This window comes from Ambystoma mexicanum, chromosome 12, assembly GCF_040938575.1.
Source record: "Ambystoma mexicanum isolate Mex_15411 chromosome 12, UKY_AmexF1_1, whole genome shotgun sequence".
In the NCBI taxonomy this organism is placed as follows: domain Eukaryota; kingdom Metazoa; phylum Chordata; class Amphibia; order Caudata; family Ambystomatidae; genus Ambystoma; species Ambystoma mexicanum.
The window spans coordinates 366,854,222-366,874,008 of NC_090936.1; the positions used below are offsets into that span (position 1 = coordinate 366,854,222).

General features: G+C 44.8%; 1 protein-coding gene across 3 annotated transcripts in view; it reads right to left on the bottom strand.

Moving 5' to 3' along the window:
- IRAG2 (inositol 1,4,5-triphosphate receptor associated 2) overlaps nt 1-19,787 on the bottom strand; it is a 2,448,326-nt gene that overhangs the window by 2,398,178 nt on the left and 30,361 nt on the right. For all 3 annotated transcript variants that reach the window (XM_069628487.1, XM_069628486.1, XM_069628485.1), the window contains exon 2: nt 18,860-19,481. In XM_069628487.1, coding sequence (XP_069484588.1) covers nt 18,860-19,472 — 613 coding nt within the window. In that variant the 5' untranslated portion in view covers nt 19,473-19,481. The remainder of the gene's footprint in view (nt 1-18,859; nt 19,482-19,787) is intronic.

Consider the following 19,787-nt stretch of genomic DNA (forward strand, 5'->3'; position numbering starts at 1 on the left):
TAATAGTGACATATCTATAGCATCGTCAGCCGAAGACACGGATAAACAAGAAGTATCCCTGTACGCGAGTCAGTGCGAATCTCCTATATCTATTCGCCACTCGCAGAACATTTCTAGAAATGCGTCAGATGGGGATATATCACTTGCTCAGTCAATATCTGCAGTTTCCTTTGTTCAGCCAACACTGCGCCGGACCACGACGAGACCTTTGCCTGCTAATACAGATGGCCAACCTTTGCTACTACAGACAGCATTGGTAGCCATTAATACAACCCCCCCCCCATGTCCATGTTTAAATTATTTGAAACCTTAGATGTTAAAATATCGAAACAAGAGTCAAAAAGGTAGATGAGTTGTTGCAATGGCTCCAAAATATGGGACAGTGTCATAAAAATTGCATACACAAGGTCTCTGGACAAGGGTGTGAAATCAAACATAGGCTCCGGAGCACCACAAGAGGCACTGGGCCTCATTACACGGATGGCGGTAGGGGATTACCGGCACCGGTGCCGGTAATCCCCTACCGCCATACTACGAGGTCCCTCAGCAGGTCCCGTCCTTAACATGTGGTCAGACCACACGTTAAGGAAGGGACCCACTGAGGGACTCCAAAGCAAATAACGGTACCGCTAATAGTGGTACCGTTATTTGCTCCTTCCCCCTTCCCATTGAACCCTAGGGGGGCTCAAATGGGAATGGGGAAGTGACATGGTGAATGGGGAATTACCGCCCCCTCCAACCTTGGAATGTGGCGGTAATTCAGCTATTCACCATGGCGGACTCGGTACGGTACCGGCGGCAACAATGGCACTAATAGCGCCATGGTTACCGCCTACCGTGTAATGAGGCCCACTATCTGTGGAGATGCCCCAGCCTGTGCTACCAGAGATCCCTCACATAATTACACGAGACAAGATGGCGTGAACCCTGTCCGCCTCCCCATGGTTAACACTTCTTGGATTAGTGTACAAGATTCTCTTACCGCCGACCCTACCCCAGTTGGTGACCAGGTTCAGCCATTAGGAGTTGTTGAGACAATACCCAAGGAACCTGTTATACCTATGAAAAAAAAGGAAGAGCGCTAGAATTTCAGCAATAAGAAAAACAAAGACTATGCCTCCTGCAAAATCTGTAAAAGCGTCATTAAATTCCTTTTTAAAAAAAAATACAACAGTTAATGTCAAGGTACCAATTGTCCAATCAAGTAACCAAGCTGTTCCACAGCTGAGCGCAAGTGTTCCATTGGTGTCTGATTGCTTACTTCCTTGTATTCAACCGACTGTCTATGAGCCGCTAGATAATCTAGTTAAAGAGACTGCACGCGTAGACGGTGCAAATATGCAGGAGCCCTCAATGCTCCAGTCTGTATTAACACCTGCAACTAGATCCTCAGAGACCACTTCCCTAAACAAATCTAATTTACAGAGAGCAACAATGCTGAGTGAAATGCGCAAAGCACTGGACTGTTATTTAGATGAACGTGCTCTTGGTAAGCTTGATCAATCAAATAAATGCTTACCAGATGCACTGGGGAAATCCGTATCTTGGTCTAGCTCAGTGACAGATCGAGCAAACATAACAGCCAGATCAGTTAACACCAATCAGAACATAATACCTCATACAGCTCGAAATAATGCTCCAAATCCTAAATATAGGTGGGAAGCTGATATTTCTTCTAATATCAAGGTTCCCAATTTGAGTACCAGTGTGTCCCGGACTGCCATTCTTTAATTCTAAAATGTCGAGAGGGACCTTCTGCCTCATACAATCTAAATAGACAAAGTGTGCTAAATATATTTAGCAATGTCGTAGAACTAGAAGATTTAGTGTCACATGACATCGCCAAAGTCGAGTACATTTCAGATGCTGGCACCTCGATTGTGAGACTATGGATCCCCTCGGGCATAGTTCTAAATGGGATTATGGATGGCGAAAATGGCTGTGTTTGAAATGGGGTTTCTACTTGCTCAGGATCCAGAACGTATAAATAAGCGAGGTGAAACCCTTAGTCATCAAAATCAGATATATACGAGCCTACGTGAAGAGATGCACAGTGGTAACAATTAACCATAAGTACTATCCAGACATTCTTTTAAGGTTGCAGGTTGGAATACCCAACGTCAATCATCTGCAGACCTCGATGGAATTACTTTCTGAACATTATGCAATAATTGCCTTGCAAGAGACCTGGTAAATCGAACCCCCAATATGGGATAATTTTGATATAGTTCTCTTACCAGCGAAAGTTGGAGTGGGCGGACGGCCTTCTTCGGGGTTGTGGTTGTTTATAGCGGTCAATAAGAAACATGGCCTTAAAATTGAAGCTTGGAGAAATATTAACATCTTTATCCAGCTGGTAAAAATTACTTGTTTAAATCACGTAATAGCATTCATAAACATTTATCGCAACCCGGCTGGCTTAACTGACGAAGCATTTTTCCAAGGTTTGACAGCGTTATTAGATCTGACAGTAGTAACTGATGATGTTACAGAAACTATCATAGCTGGAGGTTTACACTTAGATTGTCTATCCACTGGCATGAAAGGTAAGATAAAAGCTATCTCTAGTTGGTCGAATCTGATGAAGAATAGGAACTTCTGTATGGTATGGTGCAGTTGAGGGAGAATACCTCCAAACCATACTTGGCAGTGCGATCAAAGCCAAAGCATTATCAGCATCACCTTCTGTCCCTGCAGTTCAATTGGTCATCTGAAAGCTTAATCAATGAGTGGACGACACAACATCTAGAAGTTAGCACCTCTAAAAATCATCTGAAATGGTCCCAAAGAAATCAAGTAATAAATAGATCCAGCAACTCCGATAATTTGATCAACTATACTGACTTCCTGGAACCTTTTAAAAACACGATTGTTCCAAATTTGACCAATAAATTGCATAAGCATACTTTTGATCCGGAAATCAAATTGCGCAAATCTCAATATCATCAAGAGAGGAGACAGATAACTGAATTTCATCAACCCATGTCAAGCACTAAGAACTGCTAAATGTAGATATCTAAATTGGATACTTGGCCGTCTTGCTTTAGTCTTCCAACATGACAGTGAACATATTTTCAAAACCATCCACTCCAAACTCAGCAGAAGTCTGGAGACTACTTAACTATTGTATGACCGCGTTCCAAGCACATGTTCAAACTAGTGCAGTATCGGAGGAAGCTTGGGTGTCTCATTATCTAAATTTGTACGAAGATTCTAATTTCAGAGCTGAACAATACCAGATACAAGCAACTTCTGCTTGGAATATTCAATGGTCACCGATGTTACTGGAAGAGCTGATAAATCGAAGCTCTTCCAGAGCTGCTGGACCCGATGGTCTGCATAATGTAACCTTCAAAGAAAACCCGAAGTATTGGGCGGAGATTCTTCACACTATCTTTCAACAAGTTATGGCACAGCGTAAACTACTGACATCCTGGACAACATCAATAATAGTGCCTATATATAAGAATGGTGAGCGCTCCAAACCGCGAGATTACCGGCCTATTGCATTATTAGATGCTCCCGGTAAACTTTTTGCGAAATTGGTTGTTAAAAGAATTTAACGCATGGACGAAATCTTGTGGAATGAGAGACCAGCAACAAACCCGGCTTTGTTGCTGGTCTAGGTACTTGTGTTAATCTACTATCACTTAATACAATAAAAGCTCAATGCCAAATGTATAAACAATCTGTCTACTTTGCGTTTGTAGACCTACACACAGCATTTGACTCCGTCTCTCAGGGCCTTATGACGAAACTAAATAGAGACGGTTGTCCACCACTCCTCCAGGATATCATTCATGCATTCCTTGCCGATACATCCGTTTGTATACGACTAACTTTAGAAGGTTTACTAACAGCTCCCATCAAGACAGCTCGCGGTTTAAAGCAAGGCTGCTTACTAGCTGCAGCCATTTTCAAATACTTTATACAAGACCTCAGATACTCGTTCCTACACATATCATCTGATGCCCCGGCCCTTAATGGAATTAAAATTACTAATCTGAACTACGCAGATGACATTGTGCTCATCTCAAAGTCTCCAGTATGTCTGGAGTATGTCTGCAGAATTTACTTGGTGCATTTAATTCCTATTTTGTCACGAATCAGCTCGTGATTAACATCAACAAAACACAGATTGTAACATATGCTGCAAATTACAATCATAGGAATAAATGATAAGTGGACAATAAATCTAACGCCACTAGAAATTGTGAATAAATACATTTACCTTGGAATGGTATTTGAAGGCATACAATCTTCAAGTGGCCAAGTGGAGAACATGGAGGTAAAATTGACCACAGCCATATCGCAAGCAAAAATAATTTTACATCGGTATGGTAAATTCACGTTAAAACCAGCAATCATTTTCTGGAATATGAAAGCAATTCCAACCATTCTATATGTTATGTTACTTTGCATTTATATAGCGCCTTCTATACCATTGGTATGGTCTGAAGGCGCTGGTAGGTTGAACGCCCTTGGGAACCGAAGTTCGAGTCAGTAGAGAGAGTAGAGACAGTCAAAGGTGCGTGTGAGCACCGGATATGTGTGCAGCTGGTGTGGCATTCGTTTAATAGCTGCTTCTTAGCGGTAGGTGTGGTGGTTGAGAGGTCAATAGTATGTGTTCGTTCTGGCAGGAATTATCCAGACCGATCGTGGCTGCGTTAAGCCTGAGGAGAAAGCCTGGCTGGGGGAGGGGGGGAGGGGTGTAACCAGCAGTGTTTAGTTAGAGTGATGGGGAGTATGAGGCAGATGTTGGTATGAGAACAGCTATACCGAATGGTGTCATAGTATCGCTGTGTTCTATTTGAGTGGTGGTGTAAAGAAGAGTAAGCGTGGAGTGTGTCGGGTACACTTTTAAAATCAACTTTTCACAGAGAGGCTATTGGGCACACTTCTAAATTCATCTTCTAAACGCACTTCTAAATTCGACTTTCCACAGAGAAGTTATTGGGACACTTCTAAATTCAACTTTTCACAGAGAGGCTATTGGGCACACTTCTAAATTCATCTTTCTTAAAGAGGCTATTGGGGACACTTCTAAATTCTACTTTTCACAGAGAGGCTATTGGGTACACTTCTTAATTCATCTTCTAAACGCACTTCTAAATTCAACTTTTGACAGAGAGGTGATTGGGCACACTACTAAATTCATCTTCTAACCGCACTTCTAAATTCACTTTCACAAAGAGGCTATTGGGCACTTCACAGCGAGGCTGTTGGGTACACTTTTAAATTCTACTTTTCGCTTTTCACTTCCAAATTCAACTTCTAAGTGCACTTCTAAAGTTCAGAACTCCATACTAGTGTGGCAAATGCTAACAGTCACATTTCTATCTAGGTGTAACACGAACTAAAGTTCAGAATTCTAAGTGTGGCACATGCTAAGAGTCCCATTTCTGTCTAGATGCGACGCAAGCTAGGTTCAGAATTCTAAGTGTGGTGCGGCTAAGAATCACGTATGCTAGTGATCATATTTCTGAAATTCCATCTAAGTGTGGCATATGCTAACAATCACATTTCTATCTGGATGCGACGCAGGCTAAACTTTGTGGTTCTCTCGGGTATGGTACTAATTAAATTATACTGCAGGCAGTGATTGCTGTCCAGCACGCAATTAGGCGCACTTGTAAATTCAACCAGGGCACGCTATTAGGCACACTTCTAAATTCAACCAGGGCACGCTATTAGGCACACTTCTAAATTCAACCGGGGCTCGCTATTAGCGCAGACTAAACTTGAGAATTCCCTCTAAGTGTGGCATATGCTAACAACACATTTCTGTCTAGATGCGGCACGGGCTAAGCTTGAGAATTTCCGGCTAAGTGTGGTACATGCTAATATTGTTACACCCGTCTAAAGGAGATGCAGGCTAATCATGACATTTCTCTATTGCTATGGTGCTAATTAACATTGGCTAGTGTGTTAGTACGTAATGTATTACAACATTTACAGTCAGGCCAATAATGGAGTTAGGCAGAGATGACAAATCTCTCTAGGTATGCATGTTGTGATTCTATGGCAGTATGCATTCAGGAGAGGTAAGGTAGAATGACCAGGGCTTTCTGGAGTGGAGTAATTGCTCTACTCCCCACCCATGCCACACTTACAGTTTAGTTGGTGTCCGTTTGCTTCTTTTGCTCCCCCTGCGGACACCTGCAGACACTCCGTGTAGCCGTCTTTCGCCTTGGGGTCCTTAGCGTAGGGGCTGCCCTGGGAAGGTTGGCTTAGGAGCCTTGATGGACCAATAGGGGTGAGGGGGCGGGTTGGGAGGCGGGAGGGGGTGTACCAGGAAGCAGGTTGTAGACGAGCGTTGCGGGAGGGAAATCAGGGGCTGGGGCAGCGGTTTGGGGTTTTAAGAGCAGGGGCTCCAAAATATACAAATTAGGGCAGCAATGCAGGGGCACACTCACCCGTGGGCAGCAGCAGCACAAAGGGGGCCTCGGCAGTTGTGGCGGTGACCTAGGCCAAATGCTAACGTTCACTAGCCAATCAGGGCACATGAGGGCGGATCGGGAGGGGGTGTACCAGGAAGCGGGTTGCAGACGAGCGTTGCGGGAGGGAAATCCGGGCTGGGGGCAGCGGTTTGGGGTTTTAAGAGCAGGGGCTCCAAAATATACAAATTAGGGCAGCAATGCAGGGGCACACTCATCCGGGGGCAGCAGCAGCACAAAGGGGGCCTCGGCAGTTGTGGTGGTGACCTAGGCCAAATGCTAACGGTTCACTAGCCGAAGGGGCGTGGCTATCTGGCCATGGAATAGGACGTGCCGCGTGAGGAGCTCCTGATGATCCGACTTTAATTTTGCCAAAGTTACCCGTTGAAACTGCAACGAGCGCCTAGAACTTTGGGGATCAGGCGTCGGAAGCCACACGCCAGGTTTCGCTGGAGAAGTTCATAGTCCCGGGGAATCGCGAGATATACATGTTTTTGTTGGTACGGCTGTGTGGCCGCTTCGGCACCAAGATGGCGGCTAACAAAGGAAAGGCCTCCGAGGAGAAACAAAACCGATTCCCCGGAACTGCGGGACATGGCTGCGAAAATTGCCTGGAGGAATAGTACAATAGGGAAATATGGCAGAGTGTTCGAACTAGCACCATGAAAGCGCCCGGCCTGGCAGATGCTAATGGAACCTCGGCGATCTGACTGCAGGAGGAGATAACATTGGATGCTTGGGCGACAAGGCCTATGGAAGTTGAACGAAGAGTGTGAGGCCATAGCCCACCCGTAAGACAATTCGAAGTGCCATCTCGAATGTGAGTCAGGAGACCTGGGAGCCAGACCCAGGTCTCCAGACCATTGTCGGGCCAAGGACAGTTCAACAGCTGCACTAAGGTGGAGTCGAACAGGAGTGGAGGGCAGCGCCATGTCGGCGAAAGGGTTGAGAGTCAAGACTAAGCAACCCACGATGGAGGCTTTCACGAAAACGCAGCGGACCCCCTCATCATCGGTGCAGAGCATGGTCGTGACCCCTGCGGAAGACGCCCCCGAAGGGGACAAGCACCAAATCCTGGAGGCTATAACAGGACCGAGTGCTAAATGGGACTTGGCAATGGTGGACCTACGCACAGCTCTAGAGAATAAGATTGATGCTGTGGGTACGGAACTCACCCTGCTACGTCAAGATGTCAGGGCGCTTGCAGAAAGGACCAGTGGTCTGGAAAGTGGGGTGAAGATAAACACTGATGTTAGCACAAGCAATGTGAAAGAGATTCATGTCTTAAAACAGGTCGCCAACCTGGAAAATCGTGTGGAAGAGGCGGAAGGAAGGGCGAGGAGGAACAACATTCGCGTGGTTGGCCTTCCGGAGTGGGAAGAAGGCCAAGACCCCACAAACTATGCGGAAAACATGATCCTGCAAGGGATCGGAGCAGGGAATCTCGCAGGGATTTACGGTGGAGAGGGCGCACTGCGCCCTAATGAGGAAACCCCGGCCGGGGGCCCCACCAAGACAGATCATCGCGAGGATCCTGAATTACAGGGACAGAGAGAAGATCCTCGAATATTTTCATAAGGGCGGTACGATAGAGAGAGCATCCACCAACATCACAGCATACCCGGACTATACGATACTGGTGCAAAGGCAGAGGTATAGTTACGTCGCCGTCAAAAGAAGGCTGAGGGCGGCGGGAGTCAAATATATGCTGCTGTATCCGGCACGATTGAAGGTGCTACACAAGAACAAAGCACTATTTTTTGATACCCCGGAGGATGTCGTCACATGGCTGGACCTGCAGGGCTGCCCGGAACAAGAAGCGGATCGTGATCGGCAGGATCATACCGAAGGAAGATTTTGTGATACGGACATTGTGAGGGTGAGCGGGAGGAGGACCTCGATTGTACAGAGAAACTGTAACTGGCTGAACTTTGAACATAATCTGAGCCTGGTGCTCGACTTGGACTGGAATATAGTGAGTGTAACTGTAATTGGTAACTGTTTGGCATCTGTATGCGTAATGTTTTTTGAAAGGAGCAACAAAACGTGGACGACCTACCCCAATAGATTATTAGTTTCAGCGGCCATTAGGGCGGCTTTACCCTACTGAGCCCCGAGTAGAAGCTTGTGCTAGGCAGGGCTAGATGTGGGGGTGCCTGAGATCCAGGAATGGAGCTGGGCAACGGTTGGGGAGGGTATTGTTGGGGGAGGGGTGGGTGGGAAGAAGGTGGGGGGACGGGAAGTTGAGTGTGTGTGGTTTTGGGGAGTTTGAGTTTTGTTTCAAGCCTATTTGAAGGAATTAGCATGTTGTACTTGTGGTGCATGAAGGGGGGGAATTGGCGGAGGATCGGGAGGGTGCTTACTAACGACCTATGGGGGACCTCAGGATAATAACGTGGAACGTCAGGGGCCTTAACAGTTATCTGAAAAGAAACAAAATCATGATGTATCTGAAAAGGCAGAAAATAGATATCGCACTACTACAGGAGACGTACTTGACGCGAGAGAAGTTGGACCTGGTTAAGAGAAAGTGGAGAGGGACTGTAGTGGGCTCGCCATACTCTGCATACGCCCGGGGTGTGTTAATCTGGGTGCCACCGCATGTCCCGTTCAAATCGACTCAAGAGGTAGTTGAAACTGATGGAAGGATGGCTATATTGCGAGGGCTGGTGGAGAGCAGGGAGGTGTGCATAGTAAATACGTATGCCCCCAACCAAAACACAGCAGCATACTTCAGAGCCCTGTGTACCAATCTTAGTACGTGTATAGGGAGCAGGGTGATCTGGGGTGGGGACTTTAATTGTGTGTTGGATCCTGTGGTGGAGAGATCTGATGGCGGGGTGGGTAAGCCTAGCCCAGCGGCGAGAGCGTTGCAGACACTGCTAACTGATTTTGGCTTTACAGATGCGTGGAGGATGAAACATCCCACTGAGAGGCAATATTCGCACTATTCAGCCCCGCATCAACTGCACACTAGGCTCGATTACGTCTTTGCTACAGCAGATGTGATGTCTGAGATTACCCAAATCGAATATAGGGCCAGGGTCCTCTCGGATCACTCGCCCCTGATCCTCGGATGGCAATATTGCCCCCCGAGGGCAAAGATCCATACATGGCGCCTCCGAGCGGAAGCGCTTAAAGATCCGGTCTTTAGAGAAGATATAAGGGAAGAGATTACTAATTTCTGTGAGGAGAATACTGGGAGTGTTGATTCCGCGGGCACGTTATGGGAAGCTTTTAAAGTGGTGATGCGGGGTGCGGCCATTGCCAAGTCAAGAGGGTTACAGGGTGGGGTCTTGGCTGACCTGCAGAGGACGGAAACTGAGCTAGAAACAGCATTGAAGAGCGGTGATGTAGACACAGAGCTGGTACTCCCAACTACAGCAACAATGTGCAGGGCATTGGGAAAGACTCTGCAATCTCAATTATAGGAAATATGTCGAGAGGCAGCACGCGGGGGGAGATAAGACAGGCCGCCTTTTGGCCTGGCTATACAAAAGCGAGACCCCTAGGCCTCCGATTAGGACCATCATTAGGGAGGACGGGGATGAGGTGGCCACGCAAGAGGGGGTTAACAAAGAATTTGTGGAATATTACAGAGTACTGTACGGAGATGAGATGGGTGACCAACGCAAGATAATTGAAACGTTAGAAGACATAGGGCTGCCCAAGATAAGTGACGAAGAGAGGGAGGAGTTAGATGAGCCAATCACGTTGGAGGAGTTAGAGAAGGTTGTGAAGCAGTTGCCTACCTGTAAGACCCCGGGAGCAGATGGGTTCCCCAGCGAATTCTATAACGTATACAGAGAGGAAATCCTTCCCCCAATGCTAGACATGCTTAATGAAGCGTTTGAGATAGGACGGTTGCCCGAGTCACTGAGAGAGGCGATCATACCACCGCTGCCCAAGCCCAATAAGCCAGAGCATAGATGCGGTTCCTAGCAAATCGATTGCAGAAAGTGGTAGACTAATACATCCTGATCAAACGGGTTATGTCCCGAACAGGAACATAACACACAACCATAGGCGACTTCACCGGGTGGTCGAATGGGGTAGTAAGAATGAGGGTGAGATGGCGATAGTGTCTCTAGATGCAGTTAAAGCTTTTGATTCGGTCAAGTGGTCATGGCTATTGGCTGCTTTGGAAGGGTATGGAATGGGGCCGGGCTATATCAGGGGGGCTAGGATGTTATATAGTGAGCCACTTGCCAGGGTCCGAACTGGAGCGGTGGTATCCGAGAGATGGCAACTTGGTAGAGGCACCAGAAAAGGGTGCCCCTGGTCCCCGATGCTTTACATCTTAGCCCTGGAGCCTCTGGCAATATGCCTTAGGGCACAGTATGATGTGATAGGCATTGAGGTAGGAGGGGAACGACACTTGACATCCTTGTACGCAGATGATTTGTTACTGTACTTGCAATACCCAGAAGAAAATCTCTTATACATACTTGAAGTGATGGAAAGGTATGCAGAGCTGTCGGGTATATCGGAGAACCCCCAAAAGCCTGTCATATTCCCGCTAGGTAGCTATAAGGGGACCCCTGTAGATAGACTACCGGTGCTACAGGTACCATGGGCAACTAGCTCTTTTCGCTACTTGGGCGTAGAGGTATATCACACGATGGAAGAAGAACACAGACATAACACGGAAGTAGCCGTTGAGCAAATTAGGAACAGCATGCAGTTCTGGGCAAGATTGCCCTTGGCGATGATGGGGCGGGGGCTATGCTTAAGATGGTAGTTCTGCCCAGGCTCCTGCATTACTTTAGTAATATCCCATACATAAAGTTTTTCAGTAAATTGAACAGCATGTGTAGGGATTTCCTGTGGCATGGTACCCGAAATAGAGTTGGGTTTTGGAAACTGCAGAACTTTTATGAAAAAGGAGGTATTAGACTGCCTCATTTTGAGGTTTATTATTTAGCGGGACAGTTACAATATGTGGCTAAGTGGCTTTCTGATGAAGTGACCCCTGAGCACAGGGTGCTTGGACAGGACTGCGCCCCGTTTTATTTGAAAGAGATGATTTGGCTGTCTGAAACCGAAATGAGCGGGCGTCCTGCGATGTTGAGGCTTGGATGGAAAATTTGGCGTAGGGCTAGTCGTTTGATGAAAGTCCCATGCCAGTGCCTCCCGCAAATACCGCTGGTTGCTTTGACAGGAGGGGATAATCAATCGAGGGTGATTGTTAGAACCTACTGGGAATCGGTGGGGCTGGCAATGCTAGGCGATGTTTGCCAAGAGGTATCCATTAAGGAGTTCATAGAACTCAATGAAGAGGCGGGGCTACACACCGGCCAATATGTCACGTACATTAGGTTGGTGCGGATGATTAAGAACACCTGGCCAGAGACAGTTTTGATAGAAGAACCAGATGCAGTTTTGGGTGCAATATATGATATGTCCGAAGGAGGTCATGAGATCTCGAGACTGTATGAGATGGCGATGGCTAAGGCGGGGAAAGATTTGACACATCTGAGACTGGACTGGGAGGCGGAAGTGGGGGCCCCGATAGAGGATGGGGTGTGGGAGCGTGCCCTGTCTAGAAATGCCAGATTAAAACAAATACAGCTGTATGTAACGCATAGGGTATACATGACCCCCTTGAGGATATCTAAGTTCCGAAACGCTGGAAGACAAGTGTGTCCTAAATGTAACCTGGAGAACGCTGACATGACACATATGATTTGGTCGTGCCCGATCATTAGGTGTTTTTGGGGAGAAGTGGCACAGAAACTGGCTGATAAAGGGGTTACTCTTGTCACAGATACGGCCTGGGCTTGCTTACTGGGCGGGTTTCCTAGGCCACGGAAACTTAAGCATATTGAGAAACTGAGAAATCTGGCTTATGTGCTTGCGAAACGTAGGATCGCCATGGGGTGGAAGAAATGCCACAAACCCAGGGTGGATGTATGGTGGAAGGACATGCAGAAATGGGCAGAGGCTGAAACGGTGGCATGACAAAAAGCGAGTAGCCAGGCTGATGAGCGGGAGGCGGGCACCCTGTTGGCTTGGAAAACGCTAATAGCAGAATTGTTTGGAGTAATATCAGATCCAACTGACTCCGAAGAGAACGAAACCCAGCAGCATGTGCCAAAAATTGAATGAGATTGACAAATAGGCTCACGAGGGGGAGGGAGGAGTAGCGGGAGCAGTGATTAAGATAATTTGATTATGCTGCTTGTTTGGTTTTTGTCAAAAAAGGTTCACTAGCCAATCAGGGCACACGAGGGCGGGAGGGGGTGTCCCAGGAAGCGGGTTGCAGACGAGCGTTGCGGGAGGGAAATCAGGGGCTGGGGGCAGCGGTTTGGGGTTTTAAGAGCAGGGGCTCCAAAATATACAAATTAGGGCAGCAATGCAGGGGCACACTCACCCGGGGGCAGCAGCAGCACAAAGGGGGATTGGAGTGGAGTTGAAACATTGTGTTCCGATAGGGCATCGCAGAGAGATTGGGATTTTGGGAGAGGGGGTTGTTGAGCAGTCTGGTATCGTGAATTCTGTGATGAATTTGTGCCGTTCCTGGCTAGGTACAGTAATTGGTGATATGCATAATAGCCACACTCCCTCCTTTGTGAGAGGCATTTTCAATTTGTGGTAGTTTTGTAATTTCTCAACTATTACTTGCTCAGCAATTGTTAATTAAGATTCAATAGGACAATGTGAATTAATACTAGATCGCTTCTGAAGATCAAGATTCTCAAATAAATCACATTTTGTTTCTCAAGACACAGAAAAAGAATTGGGTAGTGCATGGTATTAGGATTTGTGACAATCACTAAATCATCAGGAGCAATAAAGTATTCTGATCTAATTTGTTTGCATTACATAATGACCATGCAGCATTTAAAGCTTCCTCAGCCATCATCGTCATCTCCTCCACATGGCCAAAATAGCTATACAAACCGCGGGGGGGCGAGGGTCATGCAACAAAAAAAGGTTTCTTCAATTTCAACATGCTTGTGAATTATGCCACATCAACCAAAGTTTGCACCTAATCAAAGGCTAAGAAGGGGGTAAGAGGACTCAATCCTTTACATAGCAGCTCGTTTTCAAAGTCACTTGCAGAGAAATATGAAATGTTCACTCCGATTCCCTGTATCACGTCTGCTCCTTATGTCTCAGTCTTGCTCAAGTTGCCATCCCTTCTTGTTCATGGATTGTTTCATTTCTTCTTTTCCTCCCAATCCTCTTTCTAGTGATTTTTCTCCATGTGTTCCTTTCCAATTGCTTTGATTTAGAATTTGTTCTGAAGTGGTCATTCTTTTGCTGCTAAAGCCAAGGACCTACAGTTTGTCTAAAAGTAAAAAGTTGAAATCTCTGGTCTTTTTTGATAATACAAGAAGTACTCCTCAGATTATGGCTCAGATTCTGCCGTTAAATCAATCAGTTCCTTAAATTGTCAATTATTCTGTGTTACTCACCACTCCGAATAGGCCGAAAATGCAGAGAAAATGACCTTGGAGATGTTGGTGGTATAAGATTCCGAATTCAGCCTTCCATCCCAGATCCCCTGAGTACAAGACTCAGGCTTCCTCAAAGAGGGGCTCTTTTCCACAATGTACCCCTTTGCTGTTTCAGTTAGAACAGACAGAGATGTCAATTGAGTAAAAGAGCGGGGAGAACACAAACCGCCAATACCAATGCTGCAAAAGAATACCAAGTTATTAGACAGTGTTATTATACAAGTGATTAGAATAGTTGAAATGATTGGACAACTACCTAGATAGATATTGGAGTGGAGTTGAGTTTCCCCGGGATGATCTACAAAGAATAACACAAATGAATGGAAATGAACTAAATCAGTATCGATTCCCACTATAGCTATAGAATTGATAACAACTGACCTGAATAAAGATAATGGAGTAAGAGGAGTCCAGGATACTGAAGACAACGACAGGAGAAAATAACAAACAGGAAAGTTAGTACAGGTAAGTAACCCCCAACGGCACGAGGGACGCACTAGTGCCGGGTTGGTGCAGTTCAGGAGGGCGTTCATATGCACTTAAGAGCAATCTCACAGGAAAGTCACTCAATGTCCCAGAATCCAACAGAAGACAATGTCCATGGAAGACAATAGGTATGTACCAGAGTACAGGAGTATAGTTGAGTAACTGTTGAGATGATCCGGATAGTAGTCAGCAAATTGATGTGCAGAGCGGCAACCAGGAAAGAACCGCAAGACACAGAAGAGAGCCGTATCCAGTAGCGTTCCGAGTCCAACAACCAGACGAGCACGACAGGAATAAAGGAGGAGACGAGGCAATCCAAAAGTCGGGCAAAAGGTCAAAACCAGGAGTTCAGATAAGGATTTGTGTAGGGAGACACGAAGAGGAAACGGACGAAACCGCGTGTAGCTGGTAACGCTAATTAGCAGCAACTAGCCTCTTGGAAGACGGTGGTTTTATAGTCGTAAGAGGGGCGTGGCTTGCTGTACGTCTTCCACGTACAAGACGTGTCAGGTGACCTGGAGTGCGTCGACGTTTGTACAGACGCCATGGTAGCTTGTACCTGGACCATAGAGGAGCCTGTAAAGAAGTAGTATTCTGCAAGGATGCCCGCAGGGAAGCCTGAAGTGTAACATTCTGCCTACCTTCACCATATTTCTTAACAAGCGTGTACATCTGCGTTCCAGTTTTATCTCACAGGAATGTATGTTGCTACCTTTTTATTTTCTTATTCTTCAAGATTACTCTCCAACAAGTCCTCTAATATGGAAGCTTCAATTTCAATGCTATATTTCCATATTCCTGCAGATATTACCAAAGCTCTGCAAAGGTCTGTTTGGGTAGTCCATTGTGCACCCTCTCCACTCCAATAGATCAGGATGCACGTAATCATAAAATGGAATATCACAATACATAACTTGAGACTTCCAAATAATGATTGAATGATATATATATATATATAGCTCGTTTCATAATTGGTGTATTTTTTGTTGCAAATTCTTCTCTGTAGGAAGGATTTCTGCGCCAACACCCCTGTGAGCCATAAGAACAGTCAGAAGATCGAATTTCTCAGCACATAAGGATGCTTGATCAGGTCCAATTTCATCACCTATGGCCTTAAATATGATTTTAACAAGGCTCTGGAACAAGAATATGTTTACACATATCCAATAATGGACTTGAACAAAGACCATCATCTATGGTAGAATAACCATATGCTTCTTCAAAGGAGATGTTTAAAAAAAAAAAAAAAATTTAAAAAACACACGGATAATGAAAGGTCTGTAAATAAATGCTTTAGAACATTTCAAGACAAACAAAAGGAGGTGAGGGCTGGAAGGTTTTGAATTAATCTGAAACCCTGGCATTGCTGTGGGCAACCCTCCAGACCACTGTTCTTCAGCTTGCCAAACCATTACAGAAAGGGGAAAGACCATATGCAAATCAGGCTTGATCTCACCCCAAAAGGCATAGTCCAGCCCAAACTGCTTGGTCACATCCCTGCTGCACAAGACCACAAGCAACCGCAGGCATGTTTCAACATCATCAGTGAGGTGTAGCTTGTGTCTCTAGGCCTAGAATCTTGTAACCTGCTTGTGTGTGAATAAAACCTCACAAGATGTGCCCTAGCTACATGTTTTCTGAGTGGACATCAATGATATTGAGCAAAGATGGGTAAGTCAGTAAATATTTAGTTCTATCAAGAACTGCCCATGTTCCGGATATTAACCAGAAGTTCATCGGAGGACGAGCACTGAAGCCCCTCACATGGGAAACATTAGGTCAGAAGAAAGATAAGAGACATAAGTGAGAACCTGCTACTCAAAGTTCCAACAAAATTACCAAGTATGTGGTGGACTATTCATCAATCTCTTTGCCAACTAAAAATATTTAGGAGTTACTGAGAAATCATATTTTCTTTCTAAAGGAAGCCGATCGCAGGTCCCGTTAAAGACTGTTACTAGGCATGCAAGACCTGTAAGCCAATTTTTCCCAAACACAAAATGTAAATGGCCCAATCTAGATAGTTGGATAACTAAATGCCGCTGCATAAATGTTCTTTCGACAAATCAAATAAACAAAAAACTTTCACACGTTAGTGTCATACGTAAAACTAAAGAGCAGCACAGGACAAACAAGTAGAGCAAAAGGACCCAATCACTTAATCGTTCCCTTTAAAAAGGTAGCTAGGGCTGGGTTAGAGGACGCACATCAAACCTTTTCAGTTTTTACAGGGAAGATCAAAGACAATGATTGTGCATGTCCTACTTCAGTAAAGTGCCAATCCAAGTAGATTATAGCTGAAAAGACCTCCAAGTAACATGGATGTAGGAGGATCCGATTGCAGGAAGGCAGTGCATTAACTGGGTTTTGGCACCTGCTTCAGAGAGACGTTAGGCCAGTTGTTGAGTTAAGTGTCTACTGGAAGTGAGACTGTGTGTGTCTCTCAATCCATGTCTCACTCTGTGTCTCGGTTTGTTCAGCAAGTCACAAGTTTCAGAGTATTTCATTGTTTTGTTGTCAATAAAAAGGAGATCGCAGCCTATACATAAGGCACAAAAAGTCAACTCTGAAGTGTACCATGCGAGTTAAGGGCCTGCTACTGGCGTTTGTGTAACCAGCAGGACAGCTTGGTTTCTGGGTCGAGACAGTTCAGCTGTTCGTCCTTAACAAAACGAATACCATGAAATTGGGCGTTTTGCCAGCTGTTAGCACATGTAAGTTATTACTGCCCTACTCCAAGCTAGCAATCGGACTGCATTCCATAACTACCGTTATGGACTGCAAGTCTGATCATTCCGATTTCAGAAGAAGCCCTCAAAGAAAGTACCTTTTTTCTATTGCATCTTTAACATGACAGGCAACATCCAATTGAACACACCACCTGAAAGCTAAACAGAAACATATTTCCACTTAAATATAGAGAAACAATGTTTTTCCCTTTACACACAAAGCCCGATTACGTTAAAACAATTTCATTTCTACCAGGCTCAACATGCATACAGCTAAATAAATCTACATTAAAAAATTTACTAATACGTTTTGCCCATTTACTTTGCTCACTATTAAACTAGTATTTGTCTTACTTAACCGCCATAATTCCAAAACATACATTGCTACCAACACTAGGTGCTAATCACACAATAGACCTCAGGAGGAGTCATTATCACTTGCCACTTTTACCCTTCCCCAACTTAAGGCCCTTAACCTTGCCTTGGCCATAAGATAAGGATGCATCATTTCCCTGTGACAATAACCTCTCCCTCAGCTGATGAGGCTATATTAACAAAAGCGTATAGAGAAAAATTAGCTATTCAAATTAAAACATGTGACCTATATAGTACACACGTCACTGACATTGGTATGTTGCCCTTCAGCTATTTAAATGGCTTTTTAGCTGAAAAGAAAAAAAAAAAAGTGTGTACATTTGTCCGAGTAGGTTAAACTGAAAATGTTGCAAACCCCGATACTGACACATATGCTCCAACTGTCACGTAAATAGTTCATTAAACTACCGAAAAGTGTGTAGTTTCACAATCACACGGTAAATCTGGCAGTTTGTGCGTTTGCAGAGATTGAGTCACCCAGTCATGCTTATGCCCACGACAAAGCAGATGCTGGGTGTAAAGCATTTCTAAAAATAATAAAAAAACACTGCACAATAACATTTGACTTAAGTTAAGCTTGCAGAGCGTGCATTTCATTTAAAAATGCCACTAAGTAGTACAGCCATATATTCTGTAATACTGTAAAGTACATGCCATTAATCTGAGCCATTCATTCCGATTATTGGACAAGAGCTAGTTGACATCACACCAAGACAAACATTTAAAATTGTTGATGATAAAAAACAGTTGTACCACTCGTTTGAAAGTCATTATCTGATATTTCTTGCGCAAAGTGTAGCAATATCAAGGTAACCTTAGTTCAGTGGATCCCAAAATGTGTATGCTGAATACTTACCACATTCCCTTTAGAATAAAATTATTTTTTTATTTCTGGGCCCACCAAATGGCAGAAATGCTTTTTTAATTTAATTTTTTTTTATATTATTAAGACCAGTCCCCCATACTTTCCTTTTTAAAAGACGTGCAACCGTCCCCCCGGCTCCCAATGGACCTCTGAGCACCCTGGGGCAAACGGAGTGGGTGAGGGCAGTGCAATAGTTTGAATACCTCCGCATTAGCATTAAGATGCCACTGATCATCAACGATTCTGCGTTAACTGAAATGCTGCCCTACAGAGTAATCTTAAAGGAATCCTATGAAAGTCTATGTATAAATAGCTTCGCATATAGCCAACATGAACTAACCTGATAATTGTGTTATTTTAGTACTGCAATTGATGGATGGCAATTCAACAAACGTAGAAGTGATACAGATGGTCGCTGTTCTTACTATACTCCATGCAGTGAGGTATGACTAAAGTGTCAATAAAACGGAATTTTCATGCTAACAAAGAAAAAGGGGACCTTACCTCCTTCGCTCAATGACAATCTCTTGACCACAGGCGACTGGACAATTGGAGACCGAAAGGCGATGTATTCAGACTTTGCAGCAGACAAGGAAAAGCTTGGACTTTTACAAGCGCTCTGATCTTCCGCAATGCAGCTCATCAGCTCTAAACTGGAGGTCGAACACGACTTTAAACCATAATTCAATCCACTAGTTTTGACAAGTGGCGTTGAACAGCTCTGTGTTCGACGGGACAGCCAGGGCTTGGAGGCTTTTTCTTTAGTTGTAACGATGATGGAGTAGGTTGTATTACCCATAGGCGAGTGATAGTCTGTCATCGGCATGAAACGTGGTGAAAACGTCTTTGTTTGAGATAACATGCAGTCACTGCCCGGACTTGAAAAAGCAACAGAATCTCTATCGCAACTTTTTACAGTTCGGTTCTTCAAAGCAACTTCAAGATTTTTCTTTTCACTATTCTGTGGGCTATCAAAATTCCGGGACTGAAATTTAGGAATCTGTAAAATTGGATTACATTCTTGGTCCCTCATTTGGATGGTCTTTATCTTCCGGCAGATGCTGTCCACCGGGTTATGGCGTTTACTGCTACTGCCTGGTCCACCTTCTGTAGTCATTTTGTTCCACTGCAAGTACAGAAAAATAAATATATATGTAAAAGGCATGCCTAGAATACCCAACAGTCATACAAAAAGTTGACTCGCATCCACACTTTCCTAAAAACCGTAAAGTCGGTATGGTAATCTGTTTACACAAACCTCCAGATTCTTTTAGCAGTTGTAAGTTAAATTTTGACTATTTCACTAGGTATACAACAATTGTGGAATGTATTTGCTGGGTATTAGAAAATATATAAAATGTTGAATTGGCACAAATGTATGATGCGTGGGCTGAAATGCCAACGAGGCTTCAATGTCAGTTGAAGCGAAAAT